A 23,851-nucleotide genomic window follows, 5' to 3' on the forward strand; every position below is an offset into this window, starting at 1 on the left:
ATGAACACACACCAGGAGATACAGGACATGAACACACAGCAAGTAATACAGAGCATGAACACACACCAGGAGATACAGGGCATGAACACATTGCATTGAACACAAGGCATGAACACACAGCAGTGGATACAGTACATGAACACACAGCAGGGATACAGTACATGAACACACAGCAGGAAATACAGAGCATGAACACATACCAGGGGATACAGAACATGAACACACAGCATGGAATACAGAGCATGAACACACACCAGGAGAAATTGAACATCAACACACAGCAGGGAATACAAGCCATGAACACACACCAGGAGATACAGGGCATGAACACATTGCACTGAACACAGAGCATAAACACACAGCAGGGGAGATACAGAGCATGAACACACAGCAGTGAGTGAGGGAGTTTAGTTGTACGCCACACTCGCCAATATTCCAGCTAATGGTGGCAACTAAAAAATAATGGAATCTGGCAACGACAATTCAGTGATCAACAACAAGAGCATTGATCTGCGCAATTGGGAACCAATGACGTGTGTCAACCAAGTAGGCGAATCTGACCACCCAACTCCATTAGTCGCCTCTTACGACAAGCACAGTTGCCTTTTATGGCAAACATGGGTTGCTGAAGGCCTATTCTAGCATTGAATACAGGGCATGAGCACACACCAGGGAATACAGGGCATGAGCACACACCAGGGAATACAGGGGATGAACACACACCAGGGAATACAGGGGATGAACACACACCAGGGAATACACAGCATGAACACACAGCAGGGAATACACAGCATGAACACACAGCAGTGGATACAAAGCATGAACACAGCACGGGATAAAGAGCATAAACACACAGCAGGGGATACAGGACATGAACACACAGCAGAGAATACAGAGAATGAGCATACAGCAGGGAATACAGAGGATGAACACACAGCAGGGAATACAGAGCATGAATACACAGCAGGGAATACAGAGCATGTGAACACAGCAGGGGATACAGGACATGAACACATAGCAGGGAATACAGAGCATGAACACACCTCATAGTCATAGAATACAGGATATGAACACATGGCACAGAATACAGGGGATGAACACACAGCAGGGGATACAGGACATGAACACATAGCAGAGAATACAGGTAATGAACACACAACAGGGAATACAGAGCATGAACACACAGCATGGGATATAGAGCATGAGCACACAGCAGGGAATACAGGGCATGAACACACAGCAGGGAATACAGGGCATGAACACACAGCAGGGAATACATGGCATGAACACACAGCAGGGAATACAGGGCATGAACACACAGCAGGGAATACAGGGCATGAGCACACAGCAGGGAATACAGGGCATGAACACACAACAGGGAATACAGTGCATGAACACAGCAGGGAATACAGAGCATAAACACACAGCAGGGAATACAGGGCATGAACACACAGCAGGGAATACAGGGCATGAACACACAGCAGGGAATACAGGGCATGAACACACAGTAGGGAATACAGGGCATGAACACACAGCAGGGAATACAGGGCATGAACACAGCAGGGAATACAGAGCATGAACACACAGCAGGGAATACAGGGCATGAACACACAGCAGGGAATACAGTGCATGAACACAGCAGGGAATACAGAGCATGCACACTGAGAATGAGGCAGTTCGTATTCCCCATTTTTAAAGTAAACAAAAAGTCAAAATAATTATGCCAGATGTTTAAAGCATCAAATCCGAAAGAAAACAGCAAACCCAGTGAAAAAATTCCCCACATTGCACATTCACTGACAGTGTGAATGAAAAATAATAGAAGCAATATCGTAAGTGAGTTGTAACTCCTGGCTGGAGCTCTAGATTGACATATTTGTCCCTCAGCAACATATGGCTAGCAAACTCACAATGTTGAATTGATTAATGCTGTTGTCAGCTGTGTCCACGAAATGCACAATACTTTAAAACCCACATGCGTATATGCATAGTAACAGGTTTATTCAGGCATGCTGTCCAAGCTAAAACACAAAAACGCCTGTTTCCTTATGTTCAAACAAACAGCAGGGGATACGGAGCATGAACACAGAGCAGGGGAAACGGAGCATGAAGACAGAGCAGGGGATAAACAGTATGCACAAAGGACATGATACACACATGATAAACACAAGAGTCATCAGAAGACGACATATCCCCCCTGTCCCAACACTTTTGAAAGGACAAATCATCTGACAGTTACCTGATGTTTTCTTAGACTGTTTGAATTGTTTCCATGGAAATTATGAAAAACATAAAGGCCATATATCTGTAAAAACAGCAAAACACACCACTTCAAGATCTGTCTCATATATCTGTCAAGACCTGGTGGAAGATATCAAAGGGTTTTCGAGTTGTACTCTGGAAACGATGCCCATCCCTGCCTCTTGAGACTAACTCTGAATCATTTACATGGAAAACAGGTAAAATAAAAATGCCAGATATTTGTAAATAGCAACAGGCACCACTTTGGTATCTATCTCACATATCTGCCAAGTTTTGAAGAAAGATACTATAAAGTTTTCGAGTTGTGCTCAAAACACACCTTTCACTTTACTATGGAAACCGAGAAAATAATAAATCACAAAAACCTGCAAATATCATAAGGAATCTGCCACACTTTTTTACCAAGTTTTGCAGAAAAATATTGAACGTTTTTTGAGTTCTGCTCAGGAAACAAAGCCCATCCCTCCCTTTTGAGACTGTCAGAATCATTCCATGGAAACCCAGAAAATGATAACTTACAAGAGTTAACAGAAGATGACATATCCCCCCTGCACCCACGTATTTCAAAGGACCAATCATCTGACGGTTACTTGTGATGTTCTTTTAGACAAAGTTTAAATCGTTTCAATAGAATTCATGAAAAATATAAATGCCATATATCTGTAAACAGCAAAAGGCACCAATTCAAGATCTGTCTCATATATCTGCCAAGATCTGTTGAAAGATATGAAATGGTTTTCGAGTTGTGCTCCAGAAACAAAGCCCATCACACCATTTTGATACTAAATCAGACATGTTTCCATGGAAACCGAGAAAACAATAAATCACAAAAAACTGTAAATTGCTAACTGCACTACTTTGGGGTCTACCACACATATCTACCAAGTTTTGCTGAAAGATATTAAAATGTTTTCAAGCATGCTCCGGAAACGAAACGAAGGTTTTCCATGGAAAACAAGTAAATCATATATCACAAAAACCTGTAAATAGCAAAAGGCACCGCTTTAGGTTCTGACTGACATATCTACAAAGTTTTTTTTAGTTCTGCTCCGGAAACCAAGAGCATCCCTCCATTTTGAGTCCTAAATGTTCCCATGGAAACCCAGAAAATGATACATCAAAAAACCTGTAAATAGCAAAAGGCACCACTTTGGGGTCTGCCACAAGAAGTATAGTAAGGATAGTAAGAAGTTTTCGAGGTGTGCTCTGGTAACGAAACGCACCTCTCACTTTTGAGACTACGTTTGAAACATTTCCATGGAAACCGAGAAAACAATAAATAAAAAAAACCTGCAAATGTTCTGACTGATATATCTACCAAGTTTTGCTGAAAACCATTGAGCGTTTTTTGAGTTATGCTCCGGAAACAAAATGATTACAGACGGACGGACAGACGAGGCGTCGAGTATATCTTCTATACTACATGCCAGGGGAATAACAAGGCATGAAACACAAAACATTTCACAGAGAACATGGAAAATATAGAATGGTACACAAAAATCATGGAGCACTACACTTCCCGACCACCCTTTACTCCAGAGACTTTGCTGCTGTAATATGCTTACCTTTAACTCGGATATCGGGAGTGGCAATGTCATCCTTGTTCCTGTAGCTGTGTTCCGGCGTCTCCTCCCAGTCCCTGTAACTTGGATTTCTCCTCTCAGAGTCATCACGCTTCCTTGAACTCTTGTCACTGTGGCGGTCTCGTCTATCTGAAGATTGGACGCACAATTCAACATATTTTCAATCAAATTAGAAAGGAATGGACTTGTGATATTTATTCCGTTATTCCGCAAAGCTTGACATACATCCTGAAGCAGGGCAGCAAAGTGTCTCCGTCTCTCCTTCAGGAGGCATGGCAGTTTCTGCTGTGGTGAAACTACGGGTTTTACTTGTTTATCTCCTAAGGATGGACAAAGCTCATGCAGATGTGCTCTCATGTCTTGTGCTTGCACCCCAAAAGTGGTTACTCAACTTGGAGATTTTCAGGGTTATCTCCCAGTTGTTCGGGTTCTTCCAAGTGGATCTGTTTGCCTCTGGGGAGACAAATCAGATTCCAGTGGTTTGATCCTTGATCCCGGATCCGAGAGCAATCACCTCCGATGCCTTCCAGCTTGATTGGATGGACAGGGTTTTGTGGGCATTGCCACTGATACAACTGATCACCAGGGTCCTGGCTAGCATAGTTTTAAGTCTTCATTTCACGAACAGTTTCTCTGTATATTACTGTTAGTCTTATGCACAATATGGCAATCAATCACATTTTCTCAAAGATCTACCAACAATTCAGAACAAGTATTCATGTTAATCAAATGACTGAAAAGGAAAAATATCTCATGGAAAATTTTTCCAGGGAATAGTCCAATATTATATTGCATTAAATTAAGCATCCATAGTTTCAGCTGTATGACAGAGTATCTATATCTACTAAAAATATATAGTAATCCTACAACTTTGGTAAACTGTTAAATGTGATGGTTTCCATATGTCATCATGTGGAAATTTGTGCTATTTCAATCATGAATAGAAGAGGTTGGTAGATAATATTCAACCAATATGAAATAAAACGAGTCAAAGTGTGGCACTTAATGTTTTTACTAGGCTAATGTCATGATTGTACCCACCTCTCTCTCTCCGTTTGTGTCTGTGTCTCTCCTTATGTCGACTCTCTTTGTCCTTGGAGGACACATACACTCCCCTCTCGCGTTCTTTGTGATGTTCCTTCATCCTCTCCTTGGCTTCTCGACTCACCCCACCTGGATGAGAAGGGGTCTCAACTTGAGCTGACCTGTAGTGCCTGCAACCACACAATAACAATAATATGTGCATTTATATTGTGCCAAACTCCACTCACAAGGTGAATGCTCATAGCACTAACAGTCAAAGCAAGCACATTATTAACCAGGTTAACAATCAACACATAGTCATACATAAAGCCAGCCTGTAGTTCCTGAAACCAAGAACACTCATCCATGAACATGACCTAGTGCCTGAAACCACATAATCAACAAATACGTAAAGCTGATATGTGTTGTTGACGAGTGCTTCCCTAACCATGCTAACTGATGAGCCATGTTTGTTACGTCTCTGACACTAAGTGTCATGTGGTGACACTCAGCTGGACCACGGACAGTTAGGCCTTTACTCCAGAATGCATGGTTTGATGGATGAGGGGCATTGTGATCAGTCACTGACAGAACATTTCACAACTTTCGCTTGGAAGACTGTGGAATGTTAAGGGTGTATCTAACCACATGGTCATTGACAATGTGTGTTCAATCCTAAGGATCATGACAGACTGACATGGTGCAATCTCTCTCAGACAGACAACAGTGATCATTGAAGTCTGCTCCCTGGGCCAAACATTATTTGCAGTCTGCAATCTTGCCACTCTTTCACATCATGCTAACCTTGTAAACAGGTCAGTATTACTTACAGTTTGAATTGACACATACATACCTCTCCTTCCCATGTTTCTTATCTTTGGAGACTCTAGAATCATTTTCATCATCTTCAATGTCATCATTTTCATCATCTCTGTATGACATGATCTTGGATCTCTTGGGAGACATTGGTACGTCACTGTTCTGTGTACGCTTAGCTGCAGCCAGTTTGTCCAGACCTAGTATAGACCCAGTTGGTTTCTTGAACATATGTGGATTTTTGTTTGTTTGTCCCTTCTTCATAATAACAAGTCCCCCTTTCTGTTCTCCTGAGCTGCCCTCTAAACAATGAAGTGACGGATCATCCTCAAAGTTTGCCATTTTGAGAAATTTCCTGTGTGATAGTACACTGTCGACTGTGGAGTTGCTGAGTTGGGAATTTTTGTATGATTTAGCTTGGTTTCCACATTTAGACAGCAACTTGTTCTGTGAACTATCAGATCATACAAATTCTGTTACTACAGACCCACTTGTTCAGGCTACAGTGCTATCAGATTCAAGAGTTTCAACGCTCACGTTGTATCTTCTCACCATGATGGATTCATTAACAATAACAGTCTTCTCTTGTGACAAAACTGGTGACTATTTACATTTACAAACTGTCACGCAAATGTAACTAAATCAACGTGAGATAAACACGTGAAACATAAATCACGTTTCCACTCTCCATACGTGCTCAAATCATAATATGAACTCTTCTGCATGAAGTAAAAAAACACAAATGTAAGGTTGTCACAGTATCAGTTTCGTAAATCATGGACAGTATGCTGTTTTTCACCAGACAATAGCAAATACATTCAATGATCATAGAAAAATTAATTACAACTGCGGTTTTAAATTTGACTTTGTGGAGTTAGTTTTTATTTCTGAGTCCGTAACTACATAGCAAACAGCTTCACATGAATGGATAGCAACAATAATGGCGGACACGCTTTTACTCAGAGCACTACAAGGAAAACCGAAACAGTTGAATTTATGCAACAAGAAACTTGACAGGGTACCAAAGATAATTGGAAAGATAGATTGTCTCGTCCAGGTTCAATTGAAAAATAACAATTTGCAGAACTTGCCTCAGGAATTTGAAAATTTATACCAGGTAAGACAGAACAAAACAAATTTGCGAAGACATTCACATTGTTTGTTCACTTCATATGAATGAATATTGAACAGTTGGTTAGTTTGATTTTTATCGCCGCACTATGCGATAATCCAGCTGGGCTAGAGTGCAGTTTACCTGGCGCGCGACCCGGGACTGCTCAGCTGTACTGCGGTTTGTAAATGACAGAGTCTGGACCAGTGATCAACATCATGGGCATCGTTCAACGTAGCCGAGAGGCGCGATGCGGTCCAATACAGTCAAGAAATGACCCTGCATCGCTGCCGAGAACACCACCTTCATAAATCCTATTCAGATTCTAGCGACCGATTACCCATCGTATTTTCTTGAGAGTTTTTAAATATGCTTCCCGTGAGTTTTGTCGATATCGATCTACTCCCAGATAATTTCCCTACACATACACATAACTGTCATGTTTTTATGATCATACGTTTATATATTAATGGGCATGTTACCCGTAAACTTAGTGTTTCACCGATAGCGAGCTGACATGTTGACATGCTATGCGCATGTGTCAAATTTCTATAGTCTGTATCGGAAGATGTTCTTCATCATCGGTTCCCATTTATAGTGTGACAATGCTGGAAAATCCATGAGCAGCAGTCTGCATGTCAACAACGAGACCCCTGCTGTTGGTGGGACACAAATATACTATGAATCAAAGTCTCATGCATTGACAATATTTAAAAATCAATGAAAGATTAATTTTGATCAGGAATCATTAATGCAATAACTGCCTCATGATCAAATGCATAAATATCCTAAATCTTTACTCCAAAAATGCCATTAATGTTTCGCCCGCCTACTTTACATACTACCTTACAAGATCACATTACTGGTCATGTGACCACACTGATTTATTTTTATGGCACACCAAAATCGGAAAATTGATTACATGAAATCGGAAATGAATTGCAAAATTCATTACCAAACAGACACTGGTGCCGCTTATATTATTTTGTCTATAGGAGGCTATCAACGCAAAGAAGGCTAGTTACCGACAGTGTAATTATGAGGTGTAGATAATGAGGATAAGCCTGTATAGCAGCTGGACGGGGAATGCCTGGGTATTACGTCTCATATGGTACTCACCACGGTATATGACAAGGAAATCTACTGCCGCAGATGTTTTGTTCCCAGCTACACTTAACACTGTTTTGGAGCAATTTAGGAAGGCAAATTCTTTATTATCTCTGCATTTTGAAATGTTTGACAGCACAGTGCGAGTTTTTGATACAATGGGCATGCTGTACTATCATAAAATTGCAAAAAATATTCAGCCAACGAAAGGATCTAAAACATATGACGTCCTGTCCGGCGAAACGTAGAGATTGCTTCGACAGCAGTGGCGGATTAACGACAGGAAATGTGTGATGTGCATGTAAATATAATAGTTTATGAAATGATATAACCAGGACATTTAGAGTTAGGAAGTTTATAAAACATTGATGAATATATAAGGAGAAATTGAAGTTAAGTTAGGAAGGGTCAAAGTACTGGGAAAGTGCATTAACCAAGTAATCAAATTTTATGGATTCACTCTTCCCGGGGGAAATGGCGATTTCTCTGAAGTAACATAAAACTAAGACCTTGTGATCATACATGAGTAGGCAAATGGACATTCGGATACTAATGGTCAGTGTGTCAATAAAAGGGACAATATGGAATCAAGGGATGTCATTGGTGTTTTTGGCTCGCCTCAGAGGAAGAGATCAGTCTGGATTAAACGGAACCAGCTTGAATATTGGTCCCAGTTTGCAGTATTTTTTTTCAATTTGATGGGCATTTACGGAGAAAATGATTTACCGTATTCGATTAAAGTTGACATACCAGAACTAATTCACCCGTATGTCCATGACGAAATTTTAGCTATTTTAGCGTACGATATCCAGACACCAATTTTTCATAATGGATTACCAATTACCACAAAACTTACAGACCCGGATTATGTAAACGTATTAATTCGACCTATTGTCATGGTCATATATGGCATGTTTTTCGACTTTCTCAATATTGTTAAATTAGGGTTGAGAGAGGCACTTACACCAGTAAATGTTGCGCAGTGTGCAAGAATAAGCTACCATTCCCCATATAAACAAAGGCTCATGCCCTTCTTCTACGCTTATTTGAGAGGAGCAGGGTATACAACGAATGAAGTTAATAATTTTTGTATGTTTGGCGATGGAGGAATTTTAAGTCATCAGTTGGAGCAACGGCATTCTCCCCTTGCTGTAGCTGGTGATTTTCCTTTTCACAAAACTTGGACAAAATGTGGATATTGTAGAAAGGATATTCTAAATTTAAAGGAATACGTAATAAGGGGATATGAAATTCAACATTGCGCCTGGTGTAAACGCATATACCATGCAACATGCGCAATGCATGTACTCATAATCTCAAATAGGGTTGATTTGGCTTTTAAACATGGGGTTGCAGGCACTACCTGTACCCTAACTCACCATGACAACAGTCATCTGTTCATTGACAGCAATAATTCACACAGATGTGAAGTTTGTCAAGTTTCGTTAGATGAAAATGTCCGAGGCAGAATTTCGGATGACTTACAGTTGCCATATTTCGAAAGACAACGGATGACTGGAACTACTACCAGCTATGCTTGTGAAGTAGCTCGTAGCATGTTCCATGATGCTTTGGCTTTTGCTATGATAGGTACAACGTTTCAATTTATTATCCCTGATTTTCTGATAGCTGATCCTTTAGACGGCCAATATTATGATAGATCGATAATAGACTATCATTTAGAATTGCCCAATGTTTCGGACAGTCAATCTCTTCACTATCGTATATGCAGGGATGAGCAACCTCATTCCAATAGGTGGTGGAATGCAGCTTTTCGTCAGCACCTGCCGTCATATATGGTTTATGAGTGGCCTTTTTCAGACCAATCAATTCGTTCAGGACTTTTCCCTTTAGAACCGCCAGTTGGCAGTATTGCCCCTAATATCGATTCAGATTAGAAACAATTGTTGAATATGTAATTTTGTTTAAATTGATGGGAGGTATGTTATATAAACTGGTGTTGTAAATTTATTGTGATTTGTGCAGAAAAAAAAAAAGTTCATGATTCCAACAAAAATTCGACCTGTTTTTTTTTGTACTGATTTCAACTTATAACATCTGCGTTGGCTATGTTCATTGGGATACTGTTTCAAGTTTATTGATTAAATGACTGTTTCGCTTCTCAGATAGGTACAACCAAAGACAGATCCTATCTGAGACATTTACTTGTATTTTGGCATTTTGAGTTTTCGGGTCCTCAGATATATTGGTACTCTGTTGATATTGTGTCATTTATGTATATCTTAATCTTTGCTATTGTTATGGATATGATGTTTATATGTGTACGATGAAACTTAAGCCATTTATCAGTCGCATGGGACATGCTCTCCAACAGGAGGGGCATGTATAACCAGGACATTTAGAGTTAGGAAGTTTATAAAACATTGATGAATATATAAGGAGAAATTGAAGTTAAGTTAGGAAGGGTCAAAGTACTGGGAAAGTGCATTAACCAAGTAATCAAATTTTATGGATTCACTCTTCCCGGGGGAAATGGCGATTTCTCTGAAGTAACATAAAACTAAGACCTTGTGATCATACATGAGTAGGCAAATGGACATTCGGATACTAATGGTCAGTGTGTCAATAAAAGGGACACGCAGAGGATCAGAAATAATTTGTTTAAGTATCTTCTGGCGCCTACCAGTCTGAAATATTATTTGATATTTTGTCAGGTATGTCAATGTTTGGTTGATGGATGGCTAAAAGTTGATTAACGAAGATGTTTTACACTGGAAGAATTTGATGGTACTGATAAAGTCTTGAAAAGGGACTAATGAAAGTAACTAATTATTAAGATTGGGTATGAGTCATTTTTGTATGACGTAGGACATTATTTCGGGGGGAGGAGCCTAAATTGTCACGACTTCTATTTTGTTAGTTGTCCGGTGAGTGGTGCGCGATTCTGGGCCCCACCGTTGACTTGAGAGGTTCTCTCCAGTAGTATATACAATGGGGGTTTTAAAACACTTTCAAGAAAAGTCTCTACAAAGCCTTATTTACTAAATAAGGCTTTGGTTGGGTCCTTAGCTCTTGCTACTATTACCCCTACTACTTAATGTGTGTTGGAGGTAACACTGTGCCGTACGGTACGATCAATAATTCTTCTCTTACAAACCCCCTACCCGGCCCATCCCTCAAGTAGTATAAGTTAGGTTCGTCGGCTTTCATATCCACTTTATCTATGTTGTAAGTTTTGACTGACCATATAGGATCGGTGGCCCGCTTACGGCTATCACCCTCGTGTTCCCCCGGCTGGTATAGATACCTCACTAGGGCCCTATCTGGTATCTGTTTCTCCTTCCCACGCAATGGAGCGGCCGACTCTGCAACTATTGATTTTAGTTTGATAGCGTCTGCCGGTTTCTTACCGGTGAGACGGGTGACTTCATGGTTGATTGCCGACACCACCTTGGGTAACCTCGTGACCCATTCAGTCGATCGTTTTCCAGGGGTGACCATCTCCCTAGCATACTGATGGCCGAACAAGCACTCAGCCAAAGTCCTATTAAATCTCTCAACTATGGCTTGGCTGCGATGGGCTCCGGCCGTGCCACGCCTGACCTTTGTATCGTGTTTGGCTAGCAGTTGTGACACGGCACCCATGAACTCCCGTCCGGGGTCAACTTGCAGCTCTGTTGGCCACGTCAGCGGACTGCGTTTGTATATGCGTTCGAATCCTCTGGCTACCTGGGCCGAATCTTTCGTGGTCAAGGGTTCGGCTTCCTTGTAACGACTGGCTACGTCCACTACGGTTAAGGCATACTTGTACCTCTTGTCGTGGGGTAGGAACAGTAGGTCTGCCTGGTGAACGCTATTAGGTATGTTAATACCGAACCTCCTTCTAGGCACGTAGCGTGGTGCCGGCAAATAGATCTGCCACAGGGCTTGTTTTTCAAGCCACGCTTTGGCTTCCTCCGGGGGTACTCGCGCTATTTTAGCTAGCTTATCTACTGCGCTAGCTCCTTTCCAGTACCCACGCGGGCTGTAGTAAATAGCCTCAAATTTTTTCATGTCCATACGTGTATGTGTTTATCCCATCAATAGCTATCCAACGTTTAGTGTCCATAGGCGACAGGGACGTCTTGTTTATAGTCAGTCCGTATATCTTATGTCCATCACTTCTAAGTGTGTTCATTTTATGCCTAAAGGTACGGGTCTTGAACAGGGCTTCCTTGAATCTGGCGTGTTTGATGTGTTGTTTCACCACATACTTCTTAACCCCCTTAGCCTTCCGGATCTCACTATTGTCGGCTTTCAGTATGGAGTACATCTTAGGTCTCAAACCTATGTACTCGGCTATGGGCGTGCCAGCACACTCGTCCTTCATCTTACCTAGGACCTTTTTATTTACCGTACTGTGTATGGTATGGGTCTTAGGGTAGTCGCTGGTGTCGTATAAATCGAGGTGTTTTTTCATGTCCTCGTACACGTCCTCGGTTCGAATTTCTAACAGCAGGGAATCCGTGTCAGTGTACAGCACTTCACACCTGTCGCCGTACTGTTTCTTGAGCTCGTTGTAGTAAAAGTCGTACATCAGGTGTTTGGATAAATCGAGGATGCTCATCCCCACGTAAACAGGCCGGTTGAATTTTATGTGGCTTTTCTTCATGTGTAGGGCAACCAGGTTGTCTGTGAATATCTTACTACGGTTGAATGCCGGACTGGCTATCAATCTCCTGAGCTTGTCTTCCTCACTCGACCGAACCAGCTTCACGGTCACGCGTTTCCTCAGGTTCTCCATAGTCTTACCAAACACCGAGTTGTTCATGAGCTTGTAGAGATTTTTCTCAAAATCACTGGTGGCTTTTTTTCGTAGGTCTGTGTTCATTCTGATGTAGGGCTCCATCCATGGGCTCTGGTCGAACATGAGCACCCTGTGTATTTTGGTCAGCCTCATACCCAACGACAGGTACAGCTGTAGGTTGCGATAGTGAACGATGTACTTGGTCTTATTCATTAAGTTAGGCACGAGTTTTTCAACGTCTGTCACACGCCCACCTAACAAGTTATGTTGGTACTCAGTCATCCAGTCTGGGTTAACCCTCATACGTTCGGGGGCCAGGGGGTAGCTGTTGTGTGATGTGTGTAATTCCTTGGTATACTCTAAGTCAACCTCGAGGATATACCCTTTGTTCGAATCTGGTGCAACCCCCATAACATCAACGTGGGGTACCCATTCGAATCCCCCTGTAGGTAGATACTGGCTCATGGCCCAGCCGTACAGGTTGTTTGCGTCGAGGTAGAGAATGTGATTGGTTGGCTTGTTAGGATCGTAACCTTTCACGTATTGATTATTTGCTTTCGCGTATCGTTTGGATGCCATGGAAATCCCACCTCGCAAGCCTTTCTCAATGAATAGGTGCATGTCGTAATCTGTGAGCAATTCCAAATTAACTCCAGTCTTTTTAAGCAAGGCGTCCCACGACAGACCTGGGCTGGTGTAATACCATGCGGGGTCGAGTTTATACTGCTTGAAACACGTCCGCCTAAACGTCTCAAACACGTCGGCTAACAGCAGTACATCTGTCCTCAAGTACAGGTCGTGATAATCACCCAGGTTCTTACAACCCAGTTTATTCCATACGTTAGTCGCGTGCGAGTAATCATCTCGTGAGACGGACGCCTCATTCAGCTTGCTATAAAAGCAGTCAATAGGGGGTAGTCTGGTCTCGGTGAACTTGACCCAACTATCCATGTACTCATAGGGGTACACACCCTTCCTCATAAGCAGGGGTCTAGTCTCGGCGTCTGTGTATCGATCAGTGATAGGGAAGGTATTGTTGGCCTTGACCAGACTGTCGAGTGACGACAGGAGGAACTGAAACGAGTCAATGAACCTAAGTCCGTTTAAGCTGAAGGAGATGTATCTCTCCATGTTGTTGGGGATGCACGTTATATTACCATCGATTTTCGCGATGGCCTGCATGATCAAGTGTGAGTCGTACCCTCTCAAGTTGTGAAAGACAACGGGGATGTTTATTGTCTTAGGGTTGATTTTAAGCTTGAGGTTGCACGCGCTGTGAGCGGCGCCTCTATACTTACCAGTTATGTGGCAGTGATCTCTCACCGAATCACCGTTAAGTGGTGAGTCACACACGTGACAGTTAGTGCTACTAGCGTGAGCTAGCCTGTCGACTCGGGTCATACGCATGGGAGCGATTCTATACAATGCTTTCCTAATAATTTTTTCTTCCTCCTGCAAACACTTTAGAAACCTTTCAGCCGCGTCAGGGCCCCTATACACTACCGGAGCTTTCGTTTCCCCGTCACAACGGACGACAATGTATCCAAACCCACAGGCTTTATGCTCGTGTGTTTTGTGGGTAAAGCTACCACTGGGGGCCTCGCCGGCGGCACCACTGGGGGAATCCCGCACCACCAAGGCTTCGAAGTCGGCGTATATGATATAAGGCACAGACATTTGGTTCTTGTGGTTACCGAATTTTAGGATATTATCACCTTCCTTAGGCATGTCGACTCGTATGGCCGTCTGCCCCACACCTTGACAATCCTCCCAGTGGGATTCTAATAAATCAGCTCGTGTGAAACCATGTAGGCATCGTTCACAGAAGTGGGTCTTTTCTCTGTGTGCCGATTGGTCATACAACAGCCTGCTAAAGTGTTTTATCCATGTGTAGTGATACTTGTCACCTCGCTGGATCATGAATATATTGATAACTTGGCGATCCTTCACTTCGCTGACCCTGTGTACTATTGTTGTGTTACCTTCGTGCCCAAAGACATTTATAGCCAGATTTTTCTGTTTTTCTACTTTAGTGATCTGGGATATGGGGGTGGGTTCATCTATACCATCCCAGTTGAGCCCATCATCCTGAGGATAATTAGAAGGCCTGTTCGGATTAGTGTCAGCTGGAAATAAGGCTGACCTGATAGCTAACCTCAGGCAATCGTTTCCTCTATTCTTAACGTTTACTATGGCATGTTTGTTCCTATAGTAGGGGGGCAAGGCTAGGTATGACCCGCCTCTGAATGGCACGTAGTTAGCTATGTCTAGATAGACATTATCGATTTTATCTACAGCCCACCCGGACCCCAAGTGTGTGTAGCGTTCTAGGTATTCTCGTATCTGCTGAAAACTGGTATCGATTGATGCGTCAATGGTCTCTGTATGTGTGACAACCTCTTGTTTACCTCGGAAGTAAGGCTGAACATATTCAGTGGTACTCCCAACCTGCTTATCGAGCGACATTTTCACTGTGATCTGAAACTTGATACTTCCTAGGTTATTTAGTTCCTGGTTGACCTTATCAGCTATCAGAGGCTTGATATCTGTAATGTCTATGTTTCTATCAACGTGCATGCGCCAACCTCTCAAATAGTTGCCTACAGCGCGCTCAGTGCGCACGAACTGTAGGTCAATAGCTCTATTCTGTCGTAATAATTCTACAAGCTGTGGTTTTCTCATACGGGAATACCCGCCTAAACCCAAATCGTGTGCCTCGGCTTTCAGTTGTTTTACAGTGGGACGTGCTACGGGGGCATGTGATAACAATGCGGTTAACCCGGCTCTCCCCAGGTTTGAATAACCCGTGTATCCAAGCTGTTTTGCTTGAGCTTTTAATTGTGTTACCGTAGGAGGGGCTTCTAAACCTAGTAATCTCAACAATGCTGACTTCCGCATTCTAGAATACCCGATCACACCTCTCTGTTTTGCGACCCGCTTGAGCTCGCGCACAGTAGTCATAGTGTTTACACCTAACATAACCAATGTCTAATTGGGTCACAGTAAAGGGAAAACATTTATTTGGAGTCTATCTTGAGCAGTCGCCTACGTTCTTTTATGTAGTCCTTTTTATTCTCGTAGATGAGTTGATGTCTGACTACGTTCGCTCCGTGAGCTTTACATAGACAGTAGTGTCCTTTAACCCCGATACCACACACAGAACACGTGTAGTTAGGACTTCCCATATGGAAACAACAGAACCCCTGATTCCTGCATTTCCTACCACAGGCCTCGGTCTTCCCCATAAGTATGTATTCGCATCGGTATGGAGCGGGTCTCATGTTTACTTATATAGGTATTTAATTTAATTGCTTCGCAACCAACGCAGTAGCTGCTATACCCAACACTATGAAGCCCAGTTCACGATTCATTTGTCCCTTGGATGGTGTGTAGTACTGAGCGAGTGTGGGTTTATTGAGCGGTTCCAATCGTTTACCAGTTAGTAGGTAGTATTCTTTCATTGCTTCATCGACATCGTTGAATGTTTGAACGGCATGGTTTTCACGCTGGAGTTGTTCGTTAATAAAATCGATCCTCTGGATGCGTTTTTTAGCGTACTCGGCCTGTGCCTTTTGTAAGTTCTCAGTAGCGAGATCGTGCCGCTTCCTTTCTTCCTGTATTTCAGCCGCGTGATCATCTCGTAGTTTCGAGAAGAGGAAATTACTCCCGGAAAATGCCAGGGCATTCACTAACGCCCCACCGACCATCATAGCTATCGTGGCCATCCCTATATTTATTTCATTATATTATCAGGTATTATCCCTTGTTTTACTAGGATGTCTTTTGTGGCCATCGCCATACCAAGGTTCATTATGAGCATACCCATATCCTGCAGGTTGAAATCTAGCTTGATAGTTGGTTGTTTAAGCACCATTTTAGTCAACCGAGCGTACCCTACTGCTAGACTGGCGACCACTGTGGCGTGGTATGCGTCGTTGACGAACGTTTTCCCCTCAGACATTATGTATATATAAAAATATTTTAAATTATAACATGATATGCTGGTCGACAGTGGGGGTTACCACCTCAGGTACCACCTCACGGTGAGGGTTTCCCTCAGTGGGGGTACCCCCCACACCCCCACGATATAACCACGAGATAGCCAAGGCAGCAGTTACGCCTACAGCCAACAACAGTCGGGTTTGGTTGGTCACTGTAATAATTTTATGTTGGTTACACCACCGTTTTTTACCGGCAGCTACTCTCTTAGGATTCTTCTGTCTGGTTACTGTTGGGGTCACTTCCCCCACTGGTTCCCTGGTCTCCTGTGAAGGAGTCACTTCCCTCACTGTTGGGGGTGTGGGGGGTACCACCACTGGGGTTTCCTCCTCCTCCCTGGCATCCATCTATACTATTATTATTTTTTTTTTCTCTCTCAAATTGACAATGCTTTGCCGTGATAATCGCCGCCGTCACTGGAGCCAACAACATGCCATATTTGTGGTACAGCCCGCAGCTGATAGAGCTCACGGCGTGTTCGATAAAAGGGTCTTTCTCGAGGTCTTCCCACAGGTAAAGTCGGCGCTCTGGTGGAATGGGAAGGAAGTATGACACAATACCGGTGTATATCTGGGTCATAGCCGATCCTATTGTCTTTGTCATTTCTGCTCCGAGCCGGGACTCTTATCTAGCGTACAGCTTATCGATTTCTTCGGCTGACATTTTGTGAATTTTATCCGGAGTGTAGTCTCCAAAGTAATGTTTGGCTTTGCCACCAACAGCCAACGCCACCAGTTTCTCTCGCTTGTCATCATCCCCAGACAATTGTTCGAGCAATTCCTCACACTCCATCTTATAATATAACAAGTAAGATTTAGTTTTAACTATATAATACCCGATGCAGACAAAACACAGAGAAATGAAGGTTAAGTTGCACACGACAAACACTTCAAATATCATAGCTATACTTAGCATTTGCTTAGCTTTAGCTTAGCTTTGCTTAGCTTTAGCTTAGCTTTGCTTAGCTTTGCTTAGCTTTAACACACTCTATATGCTACTGGTTGGTCGGTCTTGAGCACGAGCTTAGCGTGTTTAGTTTCAGCGAGCTGTTTCTTCACCCGTTCCCGTTCTAATTTGCTCATCACATCGTTCTCTCTCAAACACTCCTCGAACGAATCCCTGTCCTTACAGTGAAATAAGGCCACCCATCGCGTCTGCTCCCTGAGGTCTTTCAACACCGAGTTGAACTTCTGCGTTAGCACCCAGACGCTGTGATTTGCATGCCGGCCAGAGAAGGCCAGGTACGATAGCATGTCTCTCTTTTTTGTTATCTCGCGATTAGCGCTGCAGTCGTCCAGTATGAACAGCGTCGGTTCCCCTTTAAATTTCTCGTGAAGAGCTTTCAACCAGTCCTGCAGGCGTGTTCCAGGGTCGATTTTGTGTACGTCCGGGTCCGTCATCACCCAAGGTCGCGCGTACGTTTTATTCATGCTCAGAGTAGGGCACATGATAACGATGTTATCGAACACATCCTTGTAGTAACCCTCCAACATATCCAACACGAAAATGGTCTTCCCACAGCCAGTCTGCCCGCACACTATGGCGCAGTGTGGGTCAGTGGGGAGGTGGGGCAGTGGGGGGTACCCCCCATCAGTAGATGGCTTGCACGAATCTCCCATTGTCTATATTAAGTTGCGCATCCATAATAACGTACAGATATAATTTCAACTTACCAGCGGGTTGAGCCTTCTTAGTAATCTGGATGGTTATCCCTTCGCTGCCGTTATCTATACGGCGCCCGCTACCGTGCAGTTTATCATCATCCGTGGATCGCATGTCCAACCATAGGGCGTACTTGGTGGTCAGGTATTCACCGATCTGCACGGAGCCGAGGTCCAGGTCCTTTGTTATATAATGTGGGGCTCCCCCCACTGTCCCTGGTAGCTTTTTTATCTCATCCCACTGCTGGTGTGGTCTCATACCATGACTGAACAGGTTGGGCACGCCCTCGATGGTCACTTCCACCTTTTCAATCTCGGGGTTGAAAAACTTCTCGCTGTCCCTCCGGAATGGCTCGTAATCCTCCACTGGGACGACCAGGATACCTTTCATCGATCGCGCCGGCACGTTCAGGTTGATATTCCACACAGTGTCGCTCTTATCTCGCACGACTGATCTATGCCTCAGTACGCGATCGTACAGGATAGCCATCTTCCCAGAGTACTGGCTTCGAACCTGCCTGGCCAGCTCCGGGCTAGTGACCATGTCGAACTCCAGAGAGATGTTGTCTATGGCATAACTGGCCTCATCACCGTTCGGCGTACGCACTACTTTGCTATAGTCGTTAAACGTGAGCTCGTATTCGAGCTTATCACCCAGCGCGGCCTGGTAATACGGCGCGTGTCCCGTGAGCAACTCGAAGTCGAGCGGCACGCAGAATCGATTCCCGTATGCTCGAGCGATGGCCTTTTCACCGTCCGATAGCTTGTCTAGCTGGTCTGGCGTGAAGGCATACCCTATGCGCGACCGGGTTGATTTGCTGATACCCTGGTACACATCATTGACTCGTTCTCCCTCGCTTTTCCAGAGATCCCCGTAGCAGTGAAACACGTCGCTGTCGTCGATACTCAGCACCTCGTTACCGCTGATCTTGACGGTCGTTTTCTTGATGATAGCTCGACCCACGTTCCGCACTAGCTCGCGTTTGTCGTTGTCGGAGGTCAACGTGATATTGAACGCCAGTCGAACAGTGCCTGGTACAATGAGGTCATTCTCACCAAGGTTTGGAAATCTAACCAGCAGAGTTTGATTCTGGTCTATCTTGCTGGGATTGTTGGTGATGGTCACCGACTGGCGCACGGCTCTGGCGCCTAATGGCTCTCTCAATCTTCTGAAAGGATCTAATTTTCTGCCGTACATTGTTATATAAAAGAAATATATTTTTAATACTAATGGATGAAGAGTCATAGATATGACGGAGATGCCGGGCGATAGTGCCCAGGCATTCGATGATGACCAGGAGACCTCATTCAGTACTGGCCTACAGCTGGATGACGAACTCATTAAGGGCGCCGTCGACAGTTATTACGACGCAGTTGAAAAGAGAGACAACATCAAGCCGTTGGTAAGGGAATATGACAAGTTTTTTGTTGATGCGGGTGGCCCGCTGCGTTTGAAGGCTCGCCCGGAGGCCGATCTCGTGCATCAACGCACGGGAAAACCGCTTGCCTTATCAACATTGGCCGGTAAATATAAAATTAAGTTTGTCCAAAAGGAACTAGGCTTAGAAGATTACGGTGGCGCGCGACCTAAGCTTCCTACGAATTTAGTTCAAAGTCTGGAAGGCATCAGGGACGCCCCATTGGATCAAAACATGACTTATGATATTAAAAAGGTGTTGGCCGACTACGAGAACAAGCCCTTCCCGGGTCTCAAAAATACCTTTCGGGAACTGAGGGGGTTGGACCTGTTGATGCAAACCATTCGTGGTCATCTCTGGAAAAGCACGGCCAAAATTAGCGTGATAGACGACCACATCGCCCATGAAAAGGACAAACTCGGTGAAACTGAGGACGAGGCTCTGAAAGCCACCATCAAGAAACGAATACGTGATTTGGAAGAGGAAAGGCAGACCTGGCTGGAGACAGCATCCTCCTTCAAAGAAAAGCTTAGATCCCAGTTCAGCCGTGTGCGGGAAACCATCAATCAAGTCCTCCACCGAGACACCACGTTAGCAGACAGGATTCGGATATTGTTCCGGGAGCAAGGGATCACCATCGCCAGCATTCTGACTGCATTGGGTTTCATCATATCAACCCTGGTGGTGTCACTGACAGGGGGTACCCCTGTGGGGCCTGCCGGCGGCGGGGGAACTCCCACACCTGCCGGTGGGGTTAAAGACTGGATAAAAAAACTCGGGGAACACCTAGCTAAACTGGCTGGTAAAGCCGCCGAAGCCCTTCCCGGCATCCTGGGTAGCATCGTCTCGTGGTTGTTGGGCGCTCTGGCTAAAACTGCCACGTGGCTCAGTCAAAACCTGTGGGCAGCCATCTTCGCCGTGGCGGGTCTGGTGTACGTAGCGGCTAAGAAATCTTTAACCAAATAAGTCCCAAAGCTACCCCACCAACCACAAGGGCCGTTTTATTATCGATGTGATTGGTGGTCTGAATATGGGGGTGTGTGGGGGGTACCTCCACATGAACTTTAGACTCCGGTGGTGGCGCCACTATACCCGTTTCACGTGGTGGGATGTGTGGGATATAGGGGGTGTTAATATCGGGGTTGATACCCAACTTTTGATCCGCCGTGGCTATGACTATTTTGTTGTTATAAACCACCACTTTTTTTACTCTCAGTTGCATATCACTCGGAGCCATGTACAGCCCCACGGCGAACACGTAATTGACTTTCGATCTGGCGTATTCTAACACGTTTTGGTAACGGTCGATGGCCCGCGGGAGATCAACTGGAGAATTGATAGCATCATCAACGTTGGAAACGAACTGTTTCTGAGCGTCGTAAGCAGTTCCCTTACCGATGATGTTGGAACGCGTCATCGACTGCGCACCCAACAGCGCCCACACGTACGTTCGAATCGAGTCGTTCAACCTGACTACCCCGGCACGAGTGAATCCTTTCGACGTGTCCAGCATGAACATTTTCCACCCGTCTGCGGTTGACTGCTCCACTTTCTGGACTGTGAAAGCAACCCCACCTTTAAAGTTCATACGATCATCCCTCCATTCATTACTCGACAAAGCAAAGTCCTGGCGTAGTATATCTCGTTTCAGTAAATCATCACTGACTTCTTTCACTGGTCGCCCCCCATCATAAGGAATACCCAACCCGTGGTTCGGGCCCGGCAAACGCCAATCCGTCTTCGGGTTTATTTCGAATTCATTGCAAATACGTTCGTAGGCCCGTCTATTGTACGGGTTGTTTGTTGCGTCCCACGCTTTGTCCTGTGGGAAGGGGGCGCTGATCTCTTTAAGGATACGTCTGACCTGGTAGTACACGTGGAACTTGAACACAGACTGACTCAGCGGTCCACGCCGAGTGTCGGTCAATGTCACACCACACCCCGTTGTAGCGCACCACACGGCAAAGTTGAATTGATTCTGCCAGAACTGCATAGGGTTGTTGAACCAAGCGTGGACTGCCTTGACGTTAGTCACCGAAAGCTTATACTTATCGAACACATCTAAAAGCTGGGCATTGAAATACAACCCAGGAGCAACCACGATATTCATGGGGGAGAAATCTACGTCCAGTTTAGGGTAAAACACACCAGGGGAATACATTTTAAAACTATTATATAATGAGCATATATACTCTAACATGTACATAACACTTCCAGGAATAACGAGCGGTGAGGCCGTTCAGCTGACGCACGCGATCGATAACACGTCAGGTCAACTCGAAGTCGCACTCTGCGATATCACCTACCTACCGCAATGGACTAACATCAACGCCAGCAACAATAAGCTGTTCGTCAATGGGGCTCGCAGTCAGATAACTGACGGCTACTACAGCGTGTGCTCTCTAAACGACGAGGTCTTCAAACCCCTGGGAGCCGAACTCAAGATGAACGACTCAAACGGCACAGTGGTGTTAATCAACAACGGAAGAACCTCCTTGAGGCTCGGCCGACCATTAGCGAGGATACTCGGTATGTCTCCTGACGAGATAAAACCAACAACAACCGTCACAGGCACGAAGTTACCCGACCTAGTACCGTACCGAGAGCTGTACATTCATCTCGGTCAGGTGAGCACAACGTACAACATTCAAGGAGGTCACCCTTCCACTATACTGAGAGCAGTGCCGGTGAAAACTGAGAAATACAACGACGGTAGAACCGAGTCGTTTTCACCACGGCAGTATAAGAGATTAACCCAGGGCAACATACCTGAGCTGATAATATCGGTGTTAGATATAAATCATAATCCTGTAAATATAGGATACCTCAGCTTAACGCTTCATGTAAAATGACCAGCGCACAAGGGCCCGGAGTGAAAAAATGCGTCAATATCGGGATCTCCGACCTTGGAGACACGCGCGGTTTCAACGCTCCCGGAGTAGATGGTAAATCGTACGCCTTGCAACTGAAAAACAACATTTACAAACGCGTTGAAGTCTCCTCCGGTGGAACCCTAAGTGATATAGTAGATACCACAAGAGCAACAGTCAACACTAAGTACGCCCTTGTCAACACCGGTAATAATAATTGGATAATATACCCATCGTTCGGGGGTAAACTGTTCGACTTAGACGATGTTGAGAGCACTACCGTCGCCCGAAACAAGCCATATATGCTCGTCTTCACCGAAGATGACAAGTGGGTGTTGTTACCCGATAACGACTGGTTTCTCAATATTAGGCTCGGCTCCCCTTACGTGTTTACTGATAACAAAGACAACCACCTAAACAAAGTCGTGAACAATGGAACCCTGCTCGTGGCTTATGTCCCAACTCAGAGACGTAGCATAGTCGTCAGCCCACTCAACACTATGGCAGCCCACATGCTATCGAGTAAACTGACCATACAAAACGTGACATTGCAGTTGGTGTCTGAATTCGAAGGCGTGGTCAAGATACTAGAGAGTCTACCGGCAAACTCAACACTGATCATCAAAGTCTACCTAGGGGAACCATCGGGGAATGATGTCGAGATCGTGAATGGGATCAAACTCGGGTGGGTGAAACGACACCAGTATCAAGTTTGCAACGTTTACGTGCGGGTGGGTGTTGGAGCCGACACCAGTCTGGAGGGGGTCAACGTGATCGTGGAAAACAAGATATCACTAACCAAGATCTTCCTACCTGACAACATGCACTTCATGGGTATGAAGTTCACCCCTGAATTATTATCAAAAAACCAGTTGGAAATTATATCGTAATAGTATAATAATGGCCAGTCATCGTCCCAGCACTACGCTTAACAACCTAGGAGATACGGAGGGATTCGATCAGCCTGGTGAGGAAGATGAATTATATATCCTGCACTTCAAAGACAACGTGTACAGACTGGTGCCGTTATCAGATTTAAAAGAGCCCAAATGGCTGATCAACTTAACACTCGCCTCACCTTATATCACAATAGATACAGATACGGGGTTTGTCACTAAGATTAGGAACAACGGTATCTGGACCGGGGATTTCATTCCGGAGAGGATATTCATAGCAACTACTGAGACCGCAAAAAATAGGTTAAAGCCTGGAGAAAAAAATAAATTAGCATTTATCAATTATTCTTTTAACATA

The 23,851-nt window shown here is 44.4% G+C and overlaps 2 protein-coding genes across 2 annotated transcripts in view; one reads left to right on the plus strand and one right to left on the minus strand.

Moving 5' to 3' along the window:
• LOC137258674 (pre-mRNA-splicing factor ATP-dependent RNA helicase PRP16-like) overlaps positions 1–6,430 on the minus strand; it is a 57,064-nt gene extending 50,634 nt beyond the window's left edge. Inside the window, exons 1-3 of the mRNA XM_067796366.1 lie at positions 5,722–6,430; positions 4,887–5,059; positions 3,828–3,974 (exon numbers count right to left, since the gene is read on the minus strand). Of these exons, the coding sequence (XP_067652467.1) occupies positions 3,828–3,974; positions 4,887–5,059; positions 5,722–6,026 (625 nt within the window). The 5' untranslated portion in view covers positions 6,027–6,430. The remainder of the gene's footprint in view (positions 1–3,827; positions 3,975–4,886; positions 5,060–5,721) is intronic.
• A 172-nt stretch (positions 6,431–6,602) lies between these two features.
• Positions 6,603–23,851, plus strand: part of LOC137258974 (leucine-rich repeat-containing protein 69-like) — a 35,836-nt gene continuing 18,587 nt past the window's right edge. Inside the window, exon 1 of the mRNA XM_067796669.1 lies at positions 6,603–6,801. Within this exon, the coding sequence (XP_067652770.1) occupies positions 6,625–6,801 (177 nt within the window). The 5' untranslated portion in view covers positions 6,603–6,624. The remainder of the gene's footprint in view (positions 6,802–23,851) is intronic.

This window comes from Haliotis asinina, chromosome 12, assembly GCF_037392515.1.
Source record: "Haliotis asinina isolate JCU_RB_2024 chromosome 12, JCU_Hal_asi_v2, whole genome shotgun sequence".
NCBI lineage: Eukaryota > Metazoa > Mollusca > Gastropoda > Lepetellida > Haliotidae > Haliotis > Haliotis asinina.